This window comes from Corylus avellana, chromosome 5 (assembly GCF_965113065.1).
Source record: "Corylus avellana chromosome 5, dhCorAvel1.hap1.2, whole genome shotgun sequence".
NCBI lineage: Eukaryota > Viridiplantae > Streptophyta > Magnoliopsida > Fagales > Betulaceae > Corylus > Corylus avellana.
This window is the reverse complement of record NC_142494.1, coordinates 745,645-768,017: the sequence shown is the minus strand read 5'-3', so window position 1 is coordinate 768,017 and position 22,373 is coordinate 745,645. Positions and strand designations below refer to the sequence as shown.

The window sequence follows — 22,373 nt, the reverse complement described above, 5'->3', positions numbered from 1 at the left end:
GGAGTGAGACAAATAGCTATCCCTCATCTTTAATTTACTATATATGTTTTTCGCTATTTAATTTGATAAGGCCAGAACTACAAGTGAAGGGCTTTTATAGCCTAGTAAGTTTGGAGATTCCAAATGGGATTTTAAAAAAGTGTGACTCAGATGCTTCCATTATTGAGTACTGCAATATGATTTCACATCACTAGCTGTTGTGGTGGTTTAACTTTCTCACTTTTTATCAAGTACGCCTTCCACTTGGTAGTTAAGTGACGACAATGCGTTTTGGAAAAAGATGCCAAAATGGCAGCTAGAGGATGACGAAAAGACTCGGAAAGTTGTTAACCAATAACCGTCCACAATGTGTTATAGACAAAATCAGAACACTCCAATAAGCATCGGTACCCTTAGGGCCGGTTTGAAATTGTGTTATAGAGCTTAAAAAGTACTTTTAGTATTTAAAATGTTGTACCAAACAAGAGTTGACATGTTTAGTAAAAAATACTTTTAGTACTATATATTAATCAAACGTACTATTAAAAAGTACTTTCAATATGTGAATAGCAACGTTTGAAGGGTGTATTACTATTCAAATGTCTCCAATTTTGATAATATTGGTGCTCAAAATTTGCATTTACAATAACTACTCAGATCCAAAAACTTCAAAATTTCTCAATCTTTCACACACACAAAACAATAATTTTTTTTTTTAAAAAAAAAGAAAAAAAAGAAAAAAAAAAAGAAATAGAGGGGTGGCTTCCACCCCTGGGGGACAGGGTGGCCCACGAGCCACCCAAGAGGTGGTCGGGGGTCGCGTAAGGCCAAAACTACAAGTGATGGCCTTTTATAGCATAGTAAGGATTTAAGTTCGTAGACCCAACAAGAGTAATGACTCAAACCAGAGTCGGCTCGAGATATTAATATATTATTTGATTTTCTTATTTAATACTATTAATTATTGTAATACTTTTTTTCAAGAATAGAATGTTGGATATTTTAAGAGAATCAAACGATATTAATGTCTTTCTCAATTACTTATTTACCATAATTTTGGGCCTTAATTAAATAATATCGACAGTAATTAAGGCCTTAAATATTTTTTTTATAAAAATAATCTTTATTAATATTTATTAATTGGGGGCCTTATTAAATTAGGGGCATTATAATTAGGCGCCTACCGCTCCAGCCGGCCCTGACTCAGACATCAATTCGAGCGCCTGTTATATGGTGGTTTCACTTTCACACTTCTTTTTTGAGTGGAGTAGAAAAAGTAGTCCTAAGCAAAATCAATTTTGTTTCTTCCTATGAAAAACAAGTACTATATATCCTAGAAAGACCACGAGCGAAAGCACTCTATTACCTCGAGAAAATCTTGCCTGAGGGAGTGAAGCACCTTTCACACTACAAGATTTTCATTTGAAATGGAATGGATCTTATTCCTGCTTCATTTTCTGGGTGTGGTTTTTTTTTTTTTTTTTTTCCTGTAATTCGTTAAGGCTTGAATGGGCAATCTCTGGACATGATTGACTAGCTAAACAGCATTCATGTGCCCAATCTCAAGCAATAATTGACACATTTGTTTTATGAAACCCATGATTCATGGGAAATTGGGAGGAATCAGCAAGTGGAAACCAATTCCAGCACCCAACCGAACAGTCCCCGAGTTCAGAGATTATCGTTTTCACACGACCACCTTAATTCACTCTGATTGGGCTAAGCTCAGTTCATTAATTATTAATCGGTCAGAGGGAAACATTTTGTCAATATGACAAAATGTTTAGCAGTATTAGTGGATCAAAAAATGACAATAATCCTTTGCAGTATTCACTTAGTGGTCTTCATTATAATGTAACAATTCCATCCTGTGCTAGCTAGAAGCATATATAAGCATACATTTATTTTGTTTGAAAACACTTCATCCAAATAACTTAAAAAATATTACTTCCTGCTATATATATATATATATATATATATATTCACCCTTCTTGGAGTTTAATTTGTTAGCCTCTTTCCAAAAGTCTTAATGAACCAATTATACTTCCTCACTCATAGTCACAAACTTTTTCTTTTTTATTTTCAATTTTTTATTTATTATTTAAAAAAAAAAAAAAAAAAAAAAAAACCGAAAAATAAATACAACAGATGAAGACTATCAAGCTACATCCATACCCCTTCACAGCTACTTTCCAATCAAATTCAAATGAAAGACTATAAGCCTTAATCTCTTCAAAGGTTGAAGGTGGCAGTGGTAAATACTCACAATTAACCTCCTTATTTCCACAATCTCATATTACCACAAGATGAACTATTCTCAAATGTGTAAAATTGTTTTTCATGTTGTATAGGTCATGTATAACATTTGTTAGGAGACATGAAAATATGAAAGAAAATTGAGCTCGGGTAGTGTTGGAGGTAATGTATGTGTTATGACTGGTAAGAGCATTGTTGGAAAGACTGAGTGAACAAAGTCCTTTTAAACTTCTCGTGACATGGAATTTCTACTTCAAATTTATTGCCAGAGAAATTAAAGACTGTGAAGACATCTCGGATCTTTTGAACTTTCTGATTTTATGCTATGAGAAGTGCTACACATCTCAATTTTTTTTTCCAAAAGTTGGTTCCCAAATGATATGTCAACACCTCATGAGATTTATTATTTTTGAAAATGTGTAACCAACTCATGAGATGGTGACACATCATTTGAGAACCAACTTTTGGAAAGAAAATTTGGGAAGTTTAGCATTTCTCTTGTGCTATACATCTTTTTCTGCTTCTTTTCTCATTCTCCCACTTTTCAAAATTACTATTGGATATGTGAGGTTCATATGTGGAACCCATATAGCCCCACATATCCAATAATAATTTTGAAAAGTGAGGATGTGAGAAGAACAAGGGGAAGAGAAAAGTGCATTGATGTGGAGATACGTTAAAAATTTGGACGGAAATTTGATGGAAGTACGAAGGTGGTATCTTTAATAATTACATATACTAGTTGTGCCACTTTTTAAAATTGAGGGATCTGTTTGACAAGTACTAAAATTACATTTAACCCTAATATATTTCAAATACCTCAAACATCCACAACAACGCAGTTAAGCCTTATCTTAAGCCGCAGCGGTGAAGATGACTAGGAGTTCTATCTGAATATTAATTACCGCAACCCATACCATGATATGTACTTCGGAGTAATTTTTATTTGTAATGTTATAAAGTATATTTAAGAAATAGAAATAAAGAAAATATATATTTCAGAAATAGAGTGTGAAACTGTGGAAGAGTGTCATTTGAACTGGTCCTCGTTAGCAATGTCAAATAGTTGGATGGTAGCACAAGCACACTTAAACTTTTGATCTTAAGAAACATGTCTAAGTACTCCAACATCCCACTCAATTTATTGTAGGAAAAGTCCACAAAAGTTAGTTGAGTCAGGTTAGCTGACAAGGAAGGGATGTGCCCCATAAGAGTGTTCCCTGACATATCTAGATAAGTGAGTTGGGTAAAATTGCTCAATGAAGCTGGGATAGATCCAGAGAAATGGCAATTCCTAAAATTTAAAACGTGTAAAGAACTTAAGTTTCCAATTGAGGTTGGTAGTTTACCATAAAAACTTTTGCCCTCAAATGTCAAAACCTGAAGAGAACTGCTAGAGTAAAATTCAGGAAAATGACCAATGAGGTCTTGATTGTACGCTACTCTAAGAAACCTTAGGTTTGATAGCAGAAAAACCTTAGGATATAAGCTTTAAATAAGTTTGGAGACCAAAGAGAGACTCCCCAATCCTCGTTCAGTCAAGATGTGAATGATGACTAATTATTTTGTAACCTTGGATTCAGATTCTTCAATTAATTGGTATAATATTCTTTGTTGGCAAAAGATGATGTGTTTGGGTGTATCTCCAACGAATCTGTGGTTTCACTTTTCAAATAAAGCTGTTGTTCTTATATGATGACAAACAATTGTTAGGGTTATCCCATATCTATTGTGGAAGAGTTTGATGATCAGTTTATAAGTGTGAGGAAAAGTTTTACTTTTTAAGCTAACTTTTACAGTTGAGAGAGACTCAAGACCACCTAACACTGATATCAAAGCCAGGTTCAACCAACAAGTTTTTGCCCAACAATCTTCGAGAGAAACGTGTTGTTTCTGCTCCGACCAAGGGTCTGATGTGTTTGGGGGGAATTGTTAGGATTATTCCGTATCGATTGTAGAAGAGGCTGGTAGTCACTTTATAAGTGTGAGGAAAAACCCCACCTCACCCGACAACAATGAACAACATACTAAGATGATTTTGCTTACACCTCTTCCATTAAATATATATTAGCACTTCTATTAAATTACTTGTCATGATTTTATTTATTTATTTAATCCCATTACCATTATCTTTCTTAGCACTAAATTTCTTTTGCTAAAGTAGGTGCTCCTCTTGCTGATTAAGTGGTTAGGCTGTTTCCCATACAAAAAAATAAAAAATTGAAAAATAATAAACGTGGTTTTAGACTGTTGCAAAATCAGGCTTGAAGAGAGAAAAAGATTTTAGAATCTTCTTAAGAAAGGAAAAAGTGTTTAGTAATATTTATCCCTAATTTATCTTTGTTAAACATTAACAATTTATAATATGGGGTTCTGATTTACCAGACTTTTTGAATTACAATTTAAATTTTTAACTCAAACATATATATATATATATTCAAAAATTAAAAAGCTTTAAAATTGATGTTGGAATTATTAAAACAAAGAGTTTCGTTGTTGCTACTGCATAGGTCGAGTTGACCATTTTTTTCCTATCACTTCTGGTACGAATAACTAAGACAGACTTTACAACTAGTTGAAGGTTTGTTTTACACACTTTTCTGATTCATTTATGAATGATTTTTAATTTGCAACTGATAATAGCTTCAATGTGAACAATTTTTTTTATTTTTTATTTTATTTTATTTTTTTTTAAGTTAGCATTATCATACCTTAATTATTTTAGAATAATTCTTGTATTTTAGAGTTTATTATGGAATATTGTTTAATTATTAATCTAAAGCTTAAATAGTGTATTAATGTTAAAATTCATCTCTTGTAGGTGCTAAGCAAGATTAAATAGTGTATTAATTATTAACATATTTGCGTGCAGATACACATCCTTGCGCATTGCACCTAAATATATTAGCTTAAGAAGGAACTAGCTAGAGACACTACAAAAAAAGAGTCAATTAGTGACGTTTTTTTAAAAACATCGCCTTTCACGCGTGAATAGAAACGTTTGAAGAGTGTGTTACTATTTAAATGTCTCCAATTTTAAAAATATGGGCGCTCAAAATTTGCATTTATAACAATTATGTACTTAAAAACTTCAAAATTTCTCTATCTTTCACCAACACACATAAAACTATATATATTTTAAAAAATAAAAAATAAAATGAAATAGAGGGGTGGCTGCCACCCCTGGGGAGGGGTTGGCCCGCGAGCAACCCAAGAGGTGACTAGGGGTGGCGTAATGCCAGAACTACAAGTGACGAACTTTTATAGCCTAGCAAGGATTTAAGTTTGTAGACCCAACAAGAGTATGACTTAGACCAGAGTCGGCTCGAGATATTAATATATTATTTGATTTTCTTATTTAATACTATCAATTATACTTGTTTTTTCTATTTTAATGTAATACTTGTTTCAAGAATGAAATGTTGAAGGATTGTGCTATGCGGCTCAAGACTTACCATTACACCAACAATGGCCTCTTCTGAGGTATAAAATTATGAAACCCTAGCCGTCTCTTTTCTCTCTAGCCGCTAGAGAGAAAAGCGAAACCCTTCAGACACACAGGGGAGGAGGGTTGGCCGTTTAGCTGCCTCCCTCCTCCCCTCGTCCTCCTCGTTCCGGTGCTAGTTATTAACCTGATGCCCTAGCCCTGGTGCCTCCTCTCTTCTCCTTCCTTGCCGCTCATTTCCCCCCTGTTTTCTCCGTTTTTACCCATTCCTTGTCGCTTTTCTTCTCCCGCCTTCATTTTCTGCAGCGGGCTCCTTATTTTGGCTCTTTGTGGGTTTGGATTTTGTTTGTGGTCGCCGCCAACCTGTGTCGTCGCTTTGCTGCCCGCTATTAGGGTTTTCTTTCATGCATCCCCACTGCGTCGAGCTCCCACGCCCCTTACGCGGCGGTTTTTGGCCTACACGGGTCCGGCTCCCTTCCGGCTACCATCTTCCCACTTTGTGCTCATTTTCCCTGTTTTTTCTCTGTTTTGGTGGTTCCTTGCTGCTTTTTCCGTTTTTTTCTTGTTTGTGGTTGTTTTCAGGTCATACTTTGCCGGTCTTCTCCGCGCCTGTTCGCCGCCCACCATCCACTGTTGGGCCTTTCGACGCGTCCCCGCCGTGATGAGCTTCTAACGCCCCTTCGGTTTTCGGTTCCCGGCGTGTGCGTGATCGGAGTGTGCCGTTTCTTTTCTTGTTTTATTTCCCTGTTCTGTTGCTTCTTTAAGATGTATTTGTGTTTTGGCATGTGTTTTTTTGCCCTGTATTGTTTAATTTCCCTGTTTTGTTCGGCTTATAATAAGACTCTTTCCTCTCTCACTCGATCTATGTCGCCTTCGGGTTAATTAGTTTTGGTCCAGACCTTTAGGTTGTGGATGTGATCATTATCCTGGCCTTCGGGTCGATGAGGAAAAGTTTCGGCATGAGAGTCTTTATGCTCTCAGGGTCGAGGAATAATTGCTATTCATGCATTTGGTTGAGTTTATCTATCACAGATCTAGTATTAAATCTGATTTTAGTCATGGGTTAGCGGATTGGTTTCGAATCTTGTACTAAACCTGGTAATCTTCTAACTTTATGCTATGGTTGCTTCAGAACTTTGCTCTGTGATGTAAGAGCTTTATGCTCGTGGTATTATTGAATGAAATGTTGAAGATTTTAAGAGAATCAAACGATATTAATGTCTTCCTCAATTACTTATTTACCATAATTTTGGGCCTTAATTAAATAATATCGACGATAATTAAGACCTTAAAAATATTTTTTTTATATAAATAATTTTTATTAATATTTATTAATTGGAGGCCCTATTAAATTAGGGGCCTTAGGAGCCTCCAGCCAGCCCCGACTCAGACGTCACTTCGAGGTCCTGTTATGGTGGTTTAACTTTCACGCTTCTTTTTTGAATGGAGTAGAAAAAGTATTCCTAGGCTCTTAGCTAGGCAAAATCAATTTTGTTTCTTCCTATGAAAAACAAGTCCTATATATCCTAGAAAGACCACAAGCGAAAGCACTCTATTACCTTGAGAAAATCTTGTCTGAGGGCCAAGTCAAGTGAAGCACCTTTCACACTAACAAGATTTTCATTTGAAATGGCCTATTGCCTTCGTTTCCTGGGTGTGTGTTTTTTTGTGTTTTCTTTCCTTTTCTCTGTAATTCGTTAAGGCTTGAATGGGCAATCTAATAGCTAAACAGCATTCTTGTGCCCAATGTCAAGCAATAATTGACACATTTGTTTTATGAAACCCATGGTTCATGGGAAATTGGGAGGAAGCTAGTGGAAACCAATTCCAACACCCAACTGACAACCCCCGAGTTCAGCCGTCCTTGATTACATTAAGTAAGGGTAACGTTGTCCAAAAAATTTAACCTCAAAAATATTTGGACAATTTTGCCCTTCTAAATGCACTAACTAGAAGAAATAGAAGAAATTTAAAATGGAGAGGATCATTTTCCTTGAAGCTTTATGCCTTTGTGCTATACATATTTTTCTGCTTCTTTTCTCATTCTCCTACTTTTCAAAATTATTATTGGATATGTGAGGTCCTTGTGTGGAACCTATATAGCCCCACATATCCAATAGTAATTTTAAAAAGTGAGGATATGAGAAGAACAAGGAGAAGAGAAAAGTGTGCTGACGCGGAGATACTTTAAAAATTTGGACGAAACCTGGATAGAGGTACAAAATTGGTATTTTCAATAATTACATGTATTAGTTGTAACACCTTTTGAAATCGAGGGATCTGTTTGATTTTGGCCTCAATCACAAGTACTTAAATTGCATTTAACCCTAATATATTTCAAATACCTCAAACATCCATAACAACCTAGTTAAGCCTTATCTTAAGCAACAGTGAAGATGAGTAGGAGTTCTATCTGAATATTAATTACCGCAACCCATAGCATGGTACTTCGGAGTAATTTTTATTTGTAATGTTATAAAGTATATTTAAGAAATAGAAATAAAAAAAATAATAATAAAAAAATCTTATTTCAAGTACTACAACATATTTTTTAACGTCGTCTTTCCTATGATGTTTGAAGGAAATGTTTGAGAGATCAATGGCTCCTGAATCAGGCAGCTTATCAGAGATTTGTAGTCGGCTTAACCGGTGTGGGAAATTTCAAGAGGCAAAGATATGATGTAACTGAGTATGAGAAGAAAGCATTTGGAGGTAACTGCTAAGGTTGTCTGCACCTTATTCTATCCATGTAACGTACGTATAAATTAAGGTTGTGTTGTTGTAAATTGACCTCTTCTTGCACCTGATCTCACTTTCTATAATATTCCATTGTTTTATTTTTTCCTGAGAAAAGCAAGTGTAATGATTTCTTACATTAAGGTTGCAAATTTGGTGCTCTGCTTCACAAAATTACTCTGTTCTTTATACTAGGGCTAATACATGGGATCGGTTCCAAACTTCCATAGTATATATCAACGACAGTCGTCTATCCCATTCATTTTTCCCGCGTCTGAACATAGAACTCAATAAGAAGTTCCAGCTTTTGCTTTTACTCTCTAATTCTTCATCTTCTTGCTTGGAGAAATGCAGTGCAATCTAAAGGGTGGAGCTTTTTATGTTATGCTGGATTATTTTTGTGATAATGCCACGCTGAAGGGTCAGAGCTCAGAAGCAGAGCCAAATGAGCTCAAGAGCTCCATTTTCTTTGGTCTCTGCATTCGACGAAGGTTGGTACCATTGATTTCATTGAGACCCACTTCCATTTGGCTGAATATATATGAAGTCAATAATGTGATATAAATGCTAGAAGCATATATAAACATATTCATCCAAAAAAAAAAATCATTTATTTTGTTTGCGAACATTTTATCGAAATCACTTGAATTTTATTACATCCTCCGGTTCACCCTTCTTGGAGTTTGTTGCCTCTTTACAGAAGCCCTCATGAACTTCCTTATAGTCACAAATTTTCCTATAACAGCTCCCACTACCAAGCCACATCCATATCCCATCACAACTACTTTCCAATCAAATTCAAGTGAAGACTCTGAACCTTGATTCTCTTCGGAGGTTGAAGGTGGCAACGTGTCACATTGCTTTGATAATGGTTTTCCATGCAATCCCAGATTACCACTGAATGAACTATTCTCAAATGTATCAAATTGTTCTCCATGCGGTATAGGTCCTGTAAGCCGATTGTTGGAGACATTAAAAGATGAAAGAAAATTGAGCTCCGCTAGTTGTGGAGGTATAATTCTGGACAACTTGTTTCAAGAAAGGTCCATTGATTCTAGTTGTGTCAAGTTCCCCAGGGACGATGGGATATGACCAGTGAAAGCATTGTTGAAAAGATTGAGCAAATGAAGCCCTTTCAGACTCTCTAAGAGATATGGGATTTCTCCTTCAAATCTGTTGCTTGAGAAATCAATGACTGTGAAGACATCTTGGATCTTTTGATATTCTATCTCTATGCCTTTGTTTGCTATTGCAATCGAGTAAGCGAAATCTGAATACCACCAATCTCCAGTAGTCCTTGCAATCATGTACTTTAATTGATTGGCATCAGCAGCTTTCATGGCAGTCCAATGTAGGAAGTACTCTGCAGGCAAATGTCCAGAAAAATTGTTGCAAGAGAGGTCAATGATACGCAACTTGGGGAATGTATAATTTGATTCAGAACTTCTTATTGCTCCATAGAATCCATTGGACTGAAGAACAAGAACCTTCAATTGGGGAAGGGTTCCCAGCCAAAATGGGAAAGTACCAATGATCTTATTGTTACCAACATGAAGATACTCTAGCATTGCAGAATTTGCTAGTGATCTTGGCAGAGGACCCTCTAATTGGTTTTGAGTTAAATCAATAACCCTTAAGCTACTACTGTTTGCCCATGTTTTGGGGATGGTGCCATGAAAGTTGTTACTTCGTAGTTCAAGTACTGACAAAAAAGGACTAAAATTTCCTAAGCATGGATGGAGAATGCCTCTCAAGTTGTTGTGGGACAAATCAAGTTCAGAAAGTGAACTCAGATTGCAAATCAATGGTGAAATTTCACTAACCTTGTTCCACCCGACTTGATAAATCTTTGTAGATGCTGGTGGAATCGGGAGTGCACCTTGCAGCATGTTAACGTCAAGTGATAAAACTTCTAGCTTAGACCATGGGAGAACAATTGGAGATTGTTCAAAACCTATTAGAAAATTAGAAGAAAGGATTATAGCCCGAAGAGTTTCTATACTGGTATTATACAACCATTTGGGTATTAGGCCTTGAAAATTGTTGTCTGGCAGCTCAAGCCAACTCAATTTGTTTTGGTTGCGTAGGAAATCTGGGAACTCCTGTAAGTTGCAAGAACCCAATGTTAGAGTGTGAAACTGTGGAAGAGTGTCATTTGAACTGATCCTCGTTAGCAATGTCAAATAGTTGGATGATAGCACAAGCACACTTAAACTTTTGATCTTAAGAAACATGTCTAACTCCAACATCCCACTTAATTTATTGTAGGAAAGGTCCACAAAAGTTAGTTGAGTCAGGTTAGCTGACAAGGAAGGGATGTGACCTGTAAGAGTGTTCCCTGACATATCTAGATAAGTGAGTTGGGTGAAATTGCTCAATGAAACTGGGATAGATCCAGAGAAATGACAATTCCTAAAATTTAAAACATGTAAAGAACTTAAGTTTCCAATTGAGGTCGGTAGTTTACCATAAAAACTTGTGCCCTCAAGTGTCTAAACCTGAAGAGAACTGCTAGAGTAAAATTCAGGCAAATGACCAATGAGGTCTTGATTGTATGCTACTCTAAGAAACCTTAGGCTTGGTAGCAGAAAAATTTCGGTTGGAAATTCTCCATGTAACCAGCACTTTAGTAGATCTAGAGTTGCCAAAGAAGATAAATTTGCCAAGCTTTTAGGTACTTGTCCCCAGAACATAGAATTAGAGAGGTTGAGATATGTAAGTGTTGAAAGATGGCCAACTCCAAATGGGATTTGAGAGTGATTGAAGTTGTTAAATGCAAGATTAAGCCTTTGAAGTTGAAGAAGGTGGAAAAGGCTGCTGTTAGAGTTGATAGGACCATAGAGACAGCTGCTACTGAGATCAAGGCGTATCACATGACCTGTGTCCTCATTGCACTCAACCCCATCCCATGAGCAGCATTCACTATGCTCTTTTTCTGGAGTGCATGATGCAACCTTAGGATATGCAAAAGGATCAAAAGAAGCAGAGCAGTCAATGATAAAACCATCCTTGAATTGCAACAAGGCTGATCTCTCGTCTTCACGACAAAGTGGCTGCTGAGAAGACAGAGAAACAGTGAGTAAAACAAGGACCAATGAGAGAAGAAAAAGGAAGCGCATGAACATGAACTGATACAAATAGTTATCCGTCATCTTTCACTCTGTTTTTTGGTATTTTGATAATCCAGAACTACAAGTGAAGGGCTTTTTTATAGACTAGAAAAGGATGTAAGCTTTACAAAAGTTTGGAGACCAAAGAGAGACTCCCTAATCCTCGTTCAACCAAGATGTGAATGATGACTAATTATTTTGTAACCATTTGATTCAGATTCTTCAATTAATTGGTATAATATTCTTTGTTGGCAAAGGATGATGTGTTTGAGTGTATCTCCAACGAATCTGTGGTTTCACTTTTCAAACAAAGCTGCTTTTCTTATATGATGACAAACAATTGTTGGGGTTATCTCACGTCTGTTGTAAAAGAAGCTGGTAATCAGTTTATAAGTATGAGAAAAAGCTTCACCTCTTGAACTAACTTTTGGAGTTGAGAAATGCTCAAGACCACCCAACACTGCTAATAGAGTCAGGTTCATCCAACAAGTCTCGGCCCAATAGTCCACGAGAGAAACGTGTTATCTATACTCCAACCCAGACTCGATTGTTGTGGGATAAGTTATCCCATATTGACGATTGTGAAAGAGGCTAGTAGTCACTTTATAAGTGTGAAGAAAAACCCCACCTCACCCAACAACAATGAACAACATACTAAGATGATTTTGCTTACACCTCTTCGATTAAATATGTATTAGCACTTCTATTAAATTACTTGTCATGATTTTTTTTTTTTTTAATCCCATTACCATTATCTTCTCTCTGCACTAAATTTCTTTTGCTAAAGTAGGTGCTCCTCTTACTGATTAAGTGGTTAAGCTGTTTCCCATAAAAAAAACATAAAAAAATAGAGAAATAACGCGCAAACGTGGTTTTAGACTGTTGCAAAATCAGGCTTGAAGAAGAGAAAAAGATTTTAGAATCTTCTTATGGAAGGAAAAAGTGTTTAGTAATATTTATCCCTAATTTATCTTTGTTAAACATTAACAATTTATAATATGGGGTTCTGATTTACCAGACTTTTTGAATTACAACTTAAATTTTTAACTCATATATATATATATTCAAAAATTAAAAAGCTTTAAAATTGATGTGGGAATTATTGTTCCTACTGCATAGGTCGAGTTGACCATTTTTTTCCTACCACTTCTGGTACGAATAACTAAGACAGACTTTACAACTAGTTGAAGGTTTGTTTTACACACTTTTCTGATTCATTTATGAATGGTTTTTAATTTGCAACTGATAATAGCTTCAATGTGCACAATTTTTTATTTTTTATTTTTAAGTAAGCATTATCATACCTTAATTATTTTATAATAATTCTTGTATTTTAGAGTTAATTATGGAATATTGTTTAATTATTAATCTTAAGCTTAAATAGTGTATTAATGCTAAAATTCATCTCTTGTAGGTGTTAAGCAAGATTAAGGGGAATGTATCCAAAAGAAGGGAACCGAGGTTCATCTGATGGAGTCTCTGAGCATCATTTGCTCATACTGTGCACCCACGAATACAAAAAAAAATGGGCATTTAGTGACGTGTCTACAATAATAGGTTTTTTTCACACTTCACTAATTTGATCAAATTGCGAGGATCTCATTCAACAAAAGGACAATAATTGTTAAAGTGGAAAACTTCTTTTTGTTTCTCTGAAAATAAGAGAAGAAGTGAAGCATAGTGGAAACAAGTGAACGTGTGGGACCAAATAGGAGTTTTCTTTTGTTTTATATTGTTGCTTCAAGTTCAACAAGAAAAGGTCCAAGAATTTGAAAGAAGGGAACCAACCAACCCAGTGAGATTCAGCAACGTGACATTAATGGGGCTATTAACTAATAATAATAATAATAATAATAATAATTATTTATTGTAGCTTATTAAGAAAGCTGTTTACAAACAAAGAAAGCTGTTTAAAATAAGGAACAAAAAAAAAAAAAAAAAAACATGCAAACTCACACACACAAATACTTTACATATTACATTGAATTTTTTATAGGTTTACAATTCCACCAAGCACCATACAACAATGCTAAAAACGCAAACATATTTATATTTTTCCTAAAACATTTTATTTAACTAAATTTATATTTGAGACTTTCTTCGATTCACCATTCTTCTTGTTTGCTACATCCTTCCAAAAATTTTCACAAACCAACCATACTTTCTTGCAATCACAGTGTGCCCCATAATAACTCCTATCATAAATTCACATACATACCCTATGGCAATCAGTTTTCAACCAAATTCAAATAGAGACTCTTCAGAAGGAGAAGACGAAGTTGGTGTGTATTTGAAATCTCTACATTTCTTTAATAATACGTTTCCACACAATCCTGAATTGCCTCCAAATGAACAATTCTGAAATGTATCAAATTGATTTCCATGTGGTATAGGCCTTGTGAGATGGTTGTTGGATACATTAAGGGACACAAGGAAAAAGAATTGTGTTAGTTGTTGAGGTATATCTCCAAATAACTTGTTTTGAGAAAGGTCCATTAATTCAATACATGTCAAGTTCCATAAGGATGATGGGTAAGACCAGTGAGAACATTATTGGAAAGATTTAGCAAATTAAGTTCTTTAAGACTCCCATGAGTTCTGGATTTTCTATTACTTGAGAAATCAATGAACGTGAACACATCTTGGATTCTCTCATACTCAAACTCTATGCCTTTATTTGTCATTGTAAATGTGTAATGGAAAGAACCACCCCACCTGTCTTCGCCAAAAATCGCCTGCATGTATATCGACATGATTTGCACGAACAATTTTTATGGAATTCCAATGTACGAAATACTCAGCGGGCAAATTTTCAGAGAAACTGTTTTGAGAGAGATCAATTTTACGCAACTTTGAGAATGTATAATTGATTCAAGGACTCTTTATTGCACCTTAGAATGCATTAGAACGAAGGAGGAAAACCTTCAACCTGAGAAAGATTCGCAACCAAAAGGGCAATGTATCATTGATTTGATTGTTACCAACATAAAGGTACTCTAACATCATACAATTACATCAGCACCACGCGGCGTTGTTGACGGCAACAATCCTACTGCAGCAGCCAGCTGGAGGCAGATCCCCAGCACCGTTACTTCTAATGTAGGATACGCAAGGCATCAGGCTGGTTTGAAAGCAAACAAAGAATTTACATTTGCTTGTCAATTCTTGCGGCTTCGAATTAATTTTCAAAAGCAGCTCCTACACTTCATTTCCTATTATGCGAATGAAGTAATTTGTTATAATATGTCTCTTAGCCTCCAACTAGACTTCTTGTGAAGGGAATAAAGGCTTTTTATTCTTTATTTTAGAGAATGATCACTTATTTTTTATTCTTCCTTAAAGCTTAAAGAAAAAATAATTAAGGAGAGAAGCAGAGTTGCCCACCCATTTTCTGTTTATTTTCATTGTAATTCCCTTTTCCCCATCCCCATTGATTAGATAAAAAATGAAAAAGGAAAGAAGCAGAGTTCATCAAGAACACTATGCTATAAAGTAAAACAAAACAAAAACTACCACCCGTTTTAATTTCCAACTAAATAAAATCAAAATTTTTGTAACATTATTTAAAGATTTAATGTCATTTTAAGAGATTGCAAACATTGAAAATGGCTTATCAGATATCATTCCAAAAAAGAGACATTTCTTACCCCCAACATCTTTGAGAAAGTGAGGCAAGCGGTAAGTCCAAAATTACCTAAACGAAAAAAAAAAAAAATAGAGGGAAAGAAAGAAGAGTATAACCTCCATTCTCCAATCCCCTTCCTTAAGATATCCTCCGCAATCCTCAGGGAAATTTTCCTGAAAGCAACGCTGCATTACAGCCCTCCGTATCCTCCTACTAAAACCACAACCCAGAAAATAAAGGGTGGGGGCTTCCAATTACACTCCCTGCAAAACAGTCAATTAGCATCTCCTTTTGAGCGATCTATCCATGGTGATAAGCCTATCATTCATAGCCACCCGTAGGGTGAATGCATGCTTAGGTTTTGCCACTGAAAACCAATCCACCTTGGACTGCTTCACCCTCAACTCTTCCCAGGTTTCCCTGCTAATGAATTTCTTTGATTTGGAAGCTACCCATATTGGAGTACAAATGTCCACTCTATATCATAGCTATCATAATTTGAATTGGAACCCTATCGATGAACAATAACGGGGTTGGCGAGAGAGTTTCTCGTACGTGTGTTTCTCAGCCGTTACCTTGTTGAAGGTTTACCTTTACACACTTTGCTGATTCATTCATCAATGGTTTCTAATTTACACGACACAAACTAGGAACAGAACCAACGAACAAACAAGATTGTTTAATATATGCTAGAAAAACATACAAACACAAATAGTAAGACATGCATTACATTGAAATTTGTATACGCTTACAATTCCATCAAGCACCCTATAATAATGCTAGAAACATAGACATTTATACTTTCCTAAAACATTTTATTTAACTAAATTCAAATTTATGACATTCTCCAATTGACCATTCTTCAAGTTTGCTACATCTTTCCAAAAATCTTCACAAACCAACCATACTTCCTTGTAATAACAATTTGCCCAATAACAACTCCAATCACAAATCCACATCCATACCCTATGACAACTACTTTCCACCCAAATTCAAATGGAGACTCTGAGCTTTGATTCTCTTCAAAAGGATAAGGTGGAGTTGGAGTGTAATTGAAATCTCCACATTTTTTTGATAGCGGGCTTCCACACAATCCTGGATTACCTCCAAATGAATTATTTTGAAACGTGTCGAGTTGATTTCCACGTGGTATAGGTCCTGTGAGACGGTTGTTGGAGACATTGAAGTATGCAAGAGAAAAGAGTTGGGTTAGTTGTGAAGGTATCTCTCCAAATAACTTGTTTCGGGAAAGGTCCATTGATTCTAGATTTGTCAAGTTCCCTAAAGATGCTGGGATATGACCTGTGAGAGCATTATTGGAAAGATTTAGCGAATGAAGTCCTTTAAGACTCCCCACAACTTCTGGAATTTCTCCTTCAAATCTATTGCTTGAGAAATCAATGACCCTAAACACATCTGGGATTTTCTCGTACCTTAACTTTGTGCCTTTGTTCGTAATTGTGATTGTGCATTGGCCAGAACTACCCAACCCATCTCCTGTAGAATTCACCTCCATGTAATTCAATTTGTTTCCTCCAACAACTTTCATGGCATTCCAATGTTGAAAATACTCTGTGGGCAAAATTCCAGAGAAACTATTTTGAGAGAGATCAAGGATATGCAACTCGGGGAAAGTATTATTGATTTCAAGACTCTTTATTGCACCTCGGAATGCATTAGAACGGAGGACGATAACCTTCAACCGAGAAAGAGTTCCCAACCAAAAGGGAAAGGTATCATTGATCTGATTGTTACCAACATGAAGAAACTCAAGCATGAGACAGTTGGCCATGGATCTTGGTAGCTCACCTTGGAATTGGTTTTCACTTAAGTCAATCACCGTTAAGTTGTTCCCCACTGCCCATATTTTTGGGATGGTGCCTTGGAAGTTGTTGCCTCGTAGTATAAGTATTGACAAAGTAGAATTGACGTTTCCTAAACATGGATGAAACTTGCCACTCAAGTTGTTATAGGAAAGATCAAGTAGTTCAAGTGAACGCAGATTGCAAACCAACCAAAAGGGAAATATGTCATTGATTTGATTGCTACTAACATTAAGATACTCTAGCATCATACTATTAGCCATTGATCTTGGTAGCTGACCTTGTAATTGGTTTTCACTTAAATCAATCACCGTTAATTTGCTTCCCTTTTCCCATGTTTTTGGGATGGTGCCACAAAAGTTGTTGCTTCGTAGGTTAAGTACTGACAAATGAGAACTGAAGTTTCCTAAACATGGATGGAGCTTGCCACTCAAATTGTTATAGGATAAATCAAGTTCATAAAGTGAACTGAGATTGCAAATCAACGGTGACATTTCTCTTATCAAGTTCCTTTGGACTCGATAAGTATTGATAGATGGTTGTGGAATGGGGAGTGATCCTTGCAGCTTGTTATTGTCTAGATATAAACTAGCTAGATTAGACCATGGGAGAACAACCGGAGATTGTTCAAAGCCTATTAGAAAATTGTTAGAAAGGCTTATACTCACTAGAGATTCTCTACTTGCATTATACATCCATCTAGGTACTAGGCCTTCAAGATTGTTGTCTCCCAGATCAAGCCAACTCAATTTGTTTTGGCTGCGTAAGAAATCTGGGAACTTTTGTAAGTTGCAAGAACCCAATCCTAGAGTGTGAAACTGTGGAAGAGTATCATTTGAATTGGCCTTGGTTAGCAATGTCAAATTGTTGGATGATAGATCAAGCACACTTAAACTTTTGATTTTAAGAAACATGTCAAACTCCAGGGTCCCACTCAATTTATTATGTGAAAGGTATAGATAACGTAGTTGAGTCAGGTTAGCAAAGAAGGAAGAAGGGATGTGGCCTATAAGAATGTTCCATGACAAATCTAGAACAGTGAGTTTGGTGAGATGTGACAACTCTGAGGGGATTTGTCCAGAAAACACAGAGTCGGAGAGGTTTAGATAGGTTAACCTCAAAAGATTGCCAATTCCATATGGGATTTGAGAGCCGTTGAAGTCATTATTAGCAAGATTAAGCCTCTGAAGTTGAAGAAGGCGGAAGAGGCTATTGCTGGAATTAAAAGAACCGTAGAGAAAGCTGCTACTGAGGTCAAGGCCAATCACATGACCTGTGTCCCCATTGCAATCAACCCCGTCCCATGAGCAACAATCACTATTCGCTCCTTCTAGAGTCCATGATGCAACGCCTTTTGGATACCCAAAGAGATCAAGAGAAGCAGACTTCTTTATTATAAAGCTATCCTTGAATTGCAACAAGGCAGATCTCTCATCATCATGACAAAGTGGCTGCAGAGAAGATAAAGAGGCAGTGAGTAAAACAAGGAACAATATTGAGAGAAGAAAAAGGAAGCGCACGAACTTGAAGCGATACAAATAGCTATCCATGATGTTTTAGTATGTTTTTGGCTGTTTAATTGGATAAGGTGAGCTGAACTACAAGTGAAGGGCTTTTATAGGGTAGGAAGGATATACGTACGCTTTACATAAGTTTGGAGACTACGTACAAATGGGATTTGAAAAAATAGTGACTCGATCAAATGCTTCCATTATTGAGTACTGCAATATGATTTCACATCAGCTGTTGTGGACCTTGTGGTGGTTTCACTTTCACACTTTAATTTATCAAGTCTTGTTTTCCCATTAATGCTTTTGCTTTTCTATGTCTTCCACTTGCTACATATAAGTTAGGTGGCCACTGTGTGGGTTAGTGGAAATATTGTGTGAGGACCAAGTCAAGTCAAGCAAGTTCCTCTCTATGAAAATACTTTTCCTCGAAACAAACGGGCTAATTAAGACCACAAGTGATTTTGTTCATAAATCCAAAATGTATGCTAATTAACTTGGAGAAAATATTTTATGAGGGCCAAGTCGAGTACGTTTCACATGCTTTCCTACGCCCAAATAGAAAAACTGATGAAGAGCCCGTTTGGGAGTGCGATTTCAATAAGTGCGATTTTAAAAATTGTGTTTTTAAAGATTGCATTTTTAAAATCGCTATTTTTTAAAATCGCACAGGCGTTTGGTAAAACATACTAAAAAGTATTTTTTTTATCAATTGAGTGTTTTGATAACATTAGCATATAATTGCGGTTTCATGACGAAATTACCAATAATGATGAACAAGACAGAGAGGATGAAGAGAAAAAAAAGAGAAAAGAAGGGTTTTAATATATTTTAAGTGGGTATTCTTGGTATTTTTTTATTTCCGTTATAAAAAAGGTAACTATTGAGCCAAATATCTTTTTAATAGAAATCGTGATTTTGTTTTAAATTCGCACTTTTTCAAATAAGCACCCTCTAATCAGCTTATGGAAATCGCAGATTTTTTTGCGATTTTCAAATTTGCGTTTTTAAAATCGCAATCCCAAACACCCTAAAATTGCGATTTGGTTTAAAATCGCAAATTATTTTTTTAAAAACGTACTCCCAAACGCACCCGAAAATGATAATTAAAGCACTTTCTATAATGTCTTATTTTCGCATTTCCTAAATGCTTTTGTGAAAGGAGTAATGTTATCTCCACTAATTTATCACATATTTTATCATTGACATAATGTGTTATAAGTAGTTTAATTTTTTGATTTTTTTTGTGTTTGAAATAAAAAACTACTTAAAATATGTTACATTAACCGGTTTAACTAAGGGTGAACAGTAACATTAACCAGGTTTTTGGTACTAGAAGCATTACAAGGTCCTGTTTTTTGGGAAGCTAGGAACAATCAGTGAAGAACAGAATATTCTTTCACTCTAATAATATGTTCACATTTTATGGAAATAGTGGCTAGTGGAAAATAGCATGCAACCAAACAAATGAATTGTCATTCTATATGAATAATCATTCCAATACAAGGGTTTATATATACTAATTAAGAGTAATGTTAGATACTATAATTTTATCCAACCATCATCGGACAGTGCTGATATGATACCCCTAATTAACCATTTGATTAATCCTTGTTAAATAAAGATAAACCCATTCTATCTCGTACATACAACAATGCTAGAACCATATATATATATATATATATATATATATATATATATATATATATATATAAAAGCAATAATAATCAGAAGTGTATGTGGCCTTTTGGGCCTACTTAATGGGCTTAATTTAGATGTTTTTAACACTTTCAAAAAAAACATAGGGTTCAAGAAAAAAAAAAAAAAAAAAGGATTTTTTTGGTTCAATAAACTGAGTTTTGTTGTGATTGTTAAGAAAATAATAATAATAATAATAATGATAATGATGTTGCTTCAGAAGGTTATGTCGTGGACCACGCGCTTGTAGAAAAAAGAAAAAGGAATTGTAATAGTTCATAAACATAACACGTTGTGGAAAAATTATATATAAAAAGTAAAGCTAAAAGTATACAAGATGAGACTAAAACAAAGTTAGAATTGTTGATAAAGATAACACGTTGTGGAAAAATTATAAAAAGTAAAGTTAAAGGTACAAGATCAGACTAAAACAAAGTTGCAATTGTTCATAAAGATAACGCGTTGTGGAAAAATTATAAAAAGTAAAGTTGAAAGAATACAAGATCAGACTAAACAACGTGGAGAACGTTTTCCAAAAATTAGAAAGTGCTTTCATTATTGGATTGCATTGTTTGTTCCAAAACCAACGATAAAAAAGTTATAAGTAGAAATACATAATATTACAAGCTGACTTGGATTGCTGTTAATTATAGGGTACATAGAACTGATTTTATATAGGACAGAAATTTCTTCCAAACCGATTCGGAAGAAATATCCCCCAACTCATTTAAAATAGTACTAAATATCAATAAACATTAAATTTAGTTTAAGTTAGTAAACTGCTATTAACGGTTTTAAATGTTTATAGACACTTGATACTATTTTAAATGGGTTGAAGAATATTTTTTCCATACTAGTTTGGAGGAAATTTCTATCCTTTTATATATATATGAGCTCTTTATAAAAATTATTCTCATATTTGAAAAATCAAATAAGGTGAAAATAAAGACTACAACACAAAAAGGGCTCTATCTTATGCTCGTAAGGATAATCATTTGCAGGGATTTTGTTAAATTAAAACATGAGACGCATTCAAGTCTTTTTTTTATTTTTTTTATAATTTTTTAAAGTGGCATTCAAGTCGTATCAATTAGCACGTAGCAAGTATGTCTTATTATGAGAGAACCAACGCACACCACTAAACTCTCTTTACAATTACTCTCTTTTCTCTTTTAGATTTTTTTTTAAAAAAAAAAATAAGAAATTAAAATACTTTTTATTTTACTATTCAAATAAACTCTACAATAATTTTCCTTATTTTTTCAAATAAATGCTAAAGAAAAAGAGAGAGGAAACAGACAAAAGAAAAAGCCTTTTTTTATATTAAAATAATATTAAGATAAGCAAAAGTATTACCCTACCCTAAATTTAGATAACACTTTTGATTAACTTAGTGTTCCCTAATTAATTTGGAGAACACCACGAGAGTTTGTTGCATGTGGTATTTTAAGAATTTTCCATACATTTAAGGAAGAGAATAAAATTTAGAAAAGCTACTCCTAGTGCTTACGTCAATCTTTTGCAGTACAATGACGAGTTGTCTTCAATATGCCTATACAACTTACGGTCTTTTAAGTATTGAGAGCACCCAATACATACCAACTGGCAACTACAGTAGTTGGTTCCGTTCGTCCTTCGACTTCTGTTGTATTCTTCTTAAAAATGATTCCCTTGAAAATATTTTCTGGTGTTTAAGGTGTACGAAAAATCACACACACATATATATGATTTTCTTATCAGACCTAGCTGAACTTCCATTAATGTCCATCGATCATCCAACTATGTGAAGTACTTAATTAAAGACTATGGGCTGGTCCAAAAAATGTAACATGGAGTATTGAGGTCACTACAAGAATCTGTTTCATTAGCATCTACATTATTAATTAGCGGTGATATTTGACATATGGTTTATTACAATTTTTTGATTAATTATGAGTCTTAGTCTTACTAACCACCAGTGTCTTGAGAAAAATGTTTGATATTATTAACCGTTTTCAATTTTAAGAGAATATAATATTTGATGGCACTGTTCGCTATCAATTGTTAGTAAAACAAAAAAACTCATACACATGCAAACTCACACAAATGGTGAGATATTACATTTAAATTTTTATAAGCTTACAATTCCATCAAGCACCATACAATTATGCTAAAACTTAAACATTTATGCTTAATTCCTCTAAAACAATTTAT

At 34.9% G+C, this 22,373-nt stretch overlaps 1 protein-coding gene and 1 pseudogene across 1 annotated transcript; both read right to left on the bottom strand.

Annotated features, from left to right (window-relative positions):
* Positions 1-9,069: 9,069 nt before the first annotated feature.
* LOC132180626 (receptor-like protein 9DC3) lies at positions 9,070-11,538 on the bottom strand (annotated as a pseudogene).
* Positions 11,539-15,915: 4,377 nt separating this feature from the next.
* On the bottom strand, positions 15,916-18,528 carry LOC132180623 (receptor like protein 27-like). The gene is made up of 2 exons (XM_088516915.1): positions 17,255-18,528; positions 15,916-16,960 (listed from the first exon to the last, which is right to left on the bottom strand). The coding sequence occupies exons 1-2, from the start codon at positions 18,522-18,524 to the stop codon at positions 16,023-16,025; spliced, it is 2,208 nt and encodes a 735-aa protein (XP_088373041.1). The 5' UTR covers positions 18,525-18,528; the 3' UTR covers positions 15,916-16,022.
* Between the last annotated feature and the right edge of the window lie 3,845 nt (positions 18,529-22,373).

Excerpts from the sequence above, each read along its gene's own strand:
- LOC132180623 (XM_088516915.1), bottom strand. The coding sequence starts at position 18,524 with ATGGATAGCTATTTGTATCGCTTCAAGTTCGTGCGCTTCCTTTTTCTT. Across the intron at positions 16,961-17,254 it reads AAGTGAAAACCAATTACAAG|GTGAGCTACCAAGATCCATG; the intron begins GTCAGCTACCAA and ends ACCAATTCCAAG.